Raw genomic sequence first — 6,323 nt, forward strand, 5'->3', positions numbered from 1 at the left:
CAGCACCACTGAAGGAACAATGGGCTAATATGCAAATTATCATGAACATATCACCAACCAATGATCAAAGACCACTGATCAATGGCCATAAGTACCATTCACAGAGAATTGAGGTGGGCTGCAATAGTTTCAGTCATTGTGCAAATGTACTGACTACAAGGTTGGGGAAACCTGCAGCCAGCTGAGATTGAAGAAGTCACATGGATGAGTGATGAAACGTTTCTCCCACTGAAAACGTTACATCCAGATGAACAGACTCAAACTTTTGGGACTCACTGGTGCTAATTTCACATTAGCAGATGAAAGAAACACAAATATATAATTTATGCATCATTTTGTAAAGTGGGCTATAACAATCCAATACGGCATTTTTATCTGTAGTAGTAGAGGACGAGAGAAGCAAGCATAAAGAAAGCCATGTGTGGAGGGTAATTTCAAGTGAAATATTGAAAAAATATCAGCCAACACACAAACTGTGTCTGCTAGCTAAAGGAACAGCTCATTTCCCAGGGAGAGAAAGAAATGCGAGATAGCGTCACACAAGATATGGAAAAAGATGTAAGGCAGACAGAACAGGACAGAAAGAAGAGAGATTATTTTTAAAGGAAACTTACTCTGTTTTTACAGTGGAAATTTAAAGTTACCTTTGCTAACAGTTCACTATGATGGATTGCTGCACAGCAGCTGTGATATTCATGGTCAGTGTTAGTGTAAATGCTGTTAAAATGTTCTGTGTAGTTTTCATGATGTAGATGACTGATTTATAATATAATTTCATGAATATTTAGTTTGTGTTGAAATGTCTTTATTTGAAATGTACATGTGTAAAGTGTAAGAGCTAGTGTCTCGTGAGAATACCCTTAACGAGAGTACACGAGACTTTGCATGGACTGCGAGGGAGCAGATGTCTCTCATGAAGCGATTTTAAGCTAAAAGTTTGCTAAAAGAAAAGACAATACAAGGACTTAAGGACCTCTTTTCAGGACAAGCAGCCAACGAGTTCTCACGGCGTACTGGCGTACTGGCGTATCGGCGTACTGGTGATGGTGAAGCTGAGGAGAGAAGCCCCAAGTAATAAACGCCCGTTTCAAAGAACCGACCTGTGTCTGTGTTGTTGTGGAGAGCTACAGTGAGAACTCGCCTGCTCAACACGGGTAGGAGAGGACAGGATCGCCGCGGATGACGAAACGACGCGGATCCGGTGCATCACGTCAGATAAGCAGAGTGCATAACGCATATCGGCACAGCGTTAACAAGCAACGGTGGTTAGACTGAGTTAAAGCGCTAATTTTCACGTTTAAAATCAGGAGGAGATCTACCACAAAAGTGAAGTTAAGGTGGTGTGAGAAGTGGTTAAATGTGGAAATTGCAATTAAGAGACTCATCTGTTATCCTTGCTTGCTTAATGTAGAGATTAATCCAATGTGTTTGCATTTATAGTTGGTGTACATCATAAGGTTTAAAGAACGAACAAGTAAATATTTAACAAGCTAACAGGTTATGAGTAATTTTGAGTTTACAAAATTTGCTGAGTTTTAAAGGGCACCTTATGTGATTTTTAAAGGGGTACTATACTGATGTGAAAACTTGAAAACCTTTAGTAATGTAAATGATAAGGATTTAAGGTCTTTCTAAGTACATTTACACTGTTATTGTATATTTGTGATAAGGTAATTTTGTTGTTCTTATCTGTTTTGAAACTTAAGTTCAGTATTGAAGTCAACAGTGTGTTGGAAGACTCAAACATACATTTATGAACCTTACTGGCTATTCAAATTAAGTCTATTGCAACTTTCACTTACACATAGTCCAGAAGAAATCTAGTTGAAGTTTAATAGCTGCACAATCACACTGCTACAATCTCAACATGTCTAACATAAGCAGAGAGACCTGCCATAAAGATGCTGAACAATCCGCTCAAGCTGAAGCTACTGGCACTGAATCTGCAGCAGAACTAGAGGGGCTTCGAAGAAGTGAGAGGGCACGTACCCAAACAGAAAGGGGAAGAGCATACCAAGATGAGAGACTGAAGCACATTCAACGCAAATACAAAATCATCTATGAGAAGTGGAGGTGTCATGCACGAATAGGCAAAGAGTTATTAAGTGGTGATGCTTCTAAGGATGAGTTAACTGAGCTTATTGAGAACATCAAAAGCACCTGTTCTGATGTAAAGGTAGTTTATGAGGAGCTGCGTCAAGCGCAAACCCCTGAACCAGACCTACGGCGCAGGGTTGATACATGTATGTCATTCTCAGAATTTATTATTCAAAGAGCAGAGAGACAGCTTAAAGGTCATGAAGCAGATAAAGATGAAGAGTCTTGGCCTGATGCTGGATGTGTTCTAGGCTCAACAGGTTCTGTTTCTAGACCACTGTCTCATCAAGGATGTAGTTCTACCCACTCTAGAAGCCACTCTGTCAAAAGAATAGAGGCTGTAGCTGAAGCTGCTGCAACTCAGGAAGTCTTGGCAGTGTTGGAGGAGCAAGAAAAGGAAGAAACAGAACTTCATATCGAGCGAGCACTTGGAGTTCAGTGGTGTGTTGAGGCGGATGAATTTCAGTTCAGGGTGGTGGTAAAGGAAAACCCACTGAGAAGGAGAGGGGTTCTCTCAACTGTTGCCTCAGTCTATGATCCACTAGGTTTCGTGGCTCCATTCCTACTTGTCGGCAAACAGATTCTTCAAACGCTGTGTAGAGACAAGGTAAGCTGGGACGAACCTCTCCCCGAGCACATCCAGCCACAATGGGAGTCATGGCTCAAAGATCTGCCTCATTTGGCAGTTCTAAAGATTCCAAGAAGCTACCTTCCATCAAACTTTGGTGAAGTCTCACTATATGAGCTTCACAACTTTTCTGATGCAAGCTTCAAAGGGTATGGTGCATGCTCATACCTTAGAGCAGTGAGTGAAACAGGACAGATAAGTTGTTCACTTGTCTTGGGGAAAGCAAGAGTAGCCCCTACCAAACTAACAACCATCCCAAGGCTTGAGTTATCTTCAGCTGTGACCTCAGTCCGCATTGGTGATATCATTAGAGGCGAGCTGGAGATTGAAAATGTGCAAGAGTATTACTGGACTGACTCAAAGGTGGTCCTTGGCTATGTGAACAATGATGCTAAAAGGTTCCAAACATTTGTGGCCAACCGCATCCAGCGAATAAGATCTAGCACAAAACCTGAACAATGGCGACATGTCAACTCTGAAGACAACCCAGCTGATGGAGCCTCAAGAGGATTGACTGCAGTTCAAATTAAAGAATCTAACTGGCTGAAAGGACCCAACTTCCTTTGGCAGCAAAATCTCCCACATGAAGTGGGAATGGTGGGAGAAGTTGAGGCTACTGATCCTGAACTTCGGAGAGCACATGTTCATGCAGTTAAGGCAAGAGAACAGAATCCAATGGTAAACCGTTTAACTAAATTTTCTGACTGGTCCAGAGTGGTGAGAGCCATTGCCAGGCTCAAGAGATTTGTCAGAGAGTTTAAGGGATTTCAGTCGAGAACTAATGAGTCGACTAATCTTGAAGAACGAAGAGAAGCAGAGATGTTCATCATCAAACTCATACAAGAAGACACGTTTGCTGAAGACATAAAGAAAATAAGAGGCAAGAAGGAACACACTTTGAGCAGGCACAACAGGCTACGCCAGCTGAATGTTTTCCTGGACGAAACCAATGTTCTTAGGGTCGGAGGACGGCTGTCTCAGTCAGCCTTACACCATGATGTAAAGCATCCTGCGATTCTTCCGAAAAAATCTCATGTGTCAGCTCTGCTGGTCAAACATCATCATGAGCGCATACACCATCAAGGAAGGGGCATGACCATGAATGAGTTGCGCGCAAACGGAATATGGGTCCTAGGATGTGGAAGTGTAGTCTCCTCACACATTTACAAGTGTGTAAAATGTAGACGATACAGAAGAACAACTGAGGTTCAACAAATGGCAAATCTACCAGGAGAGAGAATTGAGACATCTCCCCCCTTTACTTATTGTGGGCTTGATTGTTTTGGCCCCTTTATTGTGAAGGAAGGAAGGAGAGAGTTGAAACGATACGGATTGTTATTCACCTGCCTATGTTCTAGAGCAGTTCACATAGAAACCCTTGACGATTTGACAACAGACGCATTCATGAATGCACTTCGATCATTCATAGCTATTCGAGGACCCGTGCGCCAGCTAAGATGTGATAGAGGGACAAACTTTATTGGTGCTAGAAAGGAGCTTTCTGAATTGCTTGAAGGAATGGATCAAGACCGTACAAGGGCGCTTGGTTGTGAATTTGTGCTGAATGTCCCATCAGCAAGTCATATGGGAGGAGTTTGGGAACGCCAGATTCGAACAATCCGAAGCATCCTGATAGCTATGCTCGACAAGTCCGCCAGCAGACTTGACACCACAACTCTAAGAACGTTTCTGTATGAAACAATGACCATAATCAGCAGCAGGCCACTAAGTGTCGAGCATCTTCACGATCCTACTGGTCCAGAACCCCTCACTCCCAACCACATTCTAACCATGAAATCATCTGTAATTCTGCCACCCCCTGGACAATTCTGCAAAGAAGACCTCTATCTGCACAAAAGGTGGAGAAGAGTGCAGTTTTTGGCCAATGAATTTTGGCAACGATGGAAACAAGAATACCTGCTAAACCTCCAACAACGACAGAAATGGCAGAAGGTGTCACGAAACTTGCAAGCGGATGACATTGTAATATTAAAGGATGACAGTGCACCAAGAAACCAGTGGAAGCTTGCAAGGGTTGTGGAAGCCCTGCCCAGCGCAGATGGCAAGGTGCGAAAGCTAAAGCTTCTGCTCAGTGACACTACCTTTGATAAGGGAAAACCAATCACAAAGACAGTTTACCTTGAGAGGCCTGTTCACAAGGTAGTTACATTACTTGAGGCCACCTAAAACACACGTAAAGCTAAATGACCTACACTTAAATGTACACTCACACATCACTTTCTTATAATTTTCATTGAGGAAAATCTCTCATTTTAAGTCAATGAGTGATTTGGTGGGAGTGTAAATGCTGTTAAAATGTTCTGTGTAGTTTTCATGATGTAGATGACTGATTTATAATATAATTTCATGAATATATAGTTTGTGTTGAAATGTCTTTATTTGAAATGTACATGTGTAAAGTGTAAGAGCTAGTGTCTCGTGAGAATACCCTTAACGAGAGTACACGAGACTTTGCATGGACTGCGAGGGAGTAGATGTCTCTCATGAAGCGATTTTAAGCTAAAAGTTTGCTAAAAGAAAAGACAATACAAGGACTTAAGGACCTCTTTTCAGGACAAGCAGCCAACGAGTTCTCACGGCGTACTGGCGTACTGGCGTATCGGCGTACTGGTGATGGTGAAGCTGAGGAGAGAAGCCCCAAGTAATAAACGCCCGTTTCAAAGAACCGACCTGTGTCTGTGTTGTCGTGAAGAGAGCTACAGTTAGGTTACATCAAGGGTAGCATACATCTAGGAAAATTTAAGCTAATGATGGTTGGATTAACTCACTGAGTTCTACCTTTATTTTAGCTTGTGTGGGAGGGAAACAGCCATGATAACTCATGTGACATCAACTATAAAATCACGGAAGAGCAGTGAATCTCAGAGCAACAGCAGTGAATCTCAGAGCAACAGCAGCACAACTCAGCAGCATAACAATTTTTCAAGTGATTCTTTTCCCCATGCTGCAGCGCTACAACCTTAGGTTTCTATCCATCCATCCGTCCATCCATTTTTTCTCACTTATATGGGGTCGGGTTGCAGGGGCAGCAGCCTAAGCAGAGAAGCCTAGTTAGATGTTGGAATTGACAAATTCTCGCTCAAATAGCTCCTCTCCATGTGGTGAAATAGTGGCTTTGCTCTGAGCCTCTCTTGAATGACTGACCTTCACCCTCTAAGAAAGCTCATTTCAGACTCTTGTATCTAAAATCTTATTCTTTCTGTCACTATCCACAGCTCATGACTATAGGTAAGTGTAAGGACATAGATCTACTGGTAAATTGACAATGTCACTTTTTTGATCAGGTGTGTCACAGCTGATTGGTACCAATCAATGAAATAATCTCCTGCTCCCCTCACTCATGAACAAGATCCCGAGATTAAGTTAACGGACTCCTCATCATTATCCTAGAGTGGGCAGTCCACCCTTTCCCCCCTAAGAAATATACCTTCAGGTTGGGAGTTGCTAATTTTCATTTCTGCCACTTCACACTCAGCTGTGCACCACTCCAGTGTAAGGTTGAGGTGACCATGTGATGAACCCAACAGAACTGCATCATTTACAAAAAGCAGAGATACTGAGGCCACCAAAGTGGAAG

At 42.5% G+C, this 6,323-nt stretch overlaps 1 protein-coding gene across 1 annotated transcript; it reads left to right on the forward strand.

Annotated features, from left to right (window-relative positions):
* The first annotated feature begins 783 nt into the window (after positions 1 to 783).
* On the forward strand, positions 784 to 4,912 carry LOC146516931 (uncharacterized). Its single transcript, XM_085163120.1, has one exon. It carries the CDS (start codon positions 1,868 to 1,870, stop codon positions 4,910 to 4,912), a length of 3,045 nt encoding a protein of 1,014 aa, XP_085019246.1. The 5' UTR covers positions 784 to 1,867.
* The last annotated feature ends 1,411 nt before the right edge of the window (positions 4,913 to 6,323 follow it).

Source organism: Neolamprologus multifasciatus, chromosome 6 (assembly GCF_963576455.1).
Source record: "Neolamprologus multifasciatus chromosome 6, fNeoMul1.2, whole genome shotgun sequence".
Taxonomy (NCBI): Eukaryota; Metazoa; Chordata; class Actinopteri; order Cichliformes; family Cichlidae; genus Neolamprologus; species Neolamprologus multifasciatus.

What these genes read in the sequence shown, in the direction of transcription:
- LOC146516931 (XM_085163120.1), top strand. Translation starts at nt 1,868, where the DNA reads ATGTCTAACATAAGCAGAGAGACCTGCCATAAAGATGCTGAACAATCC.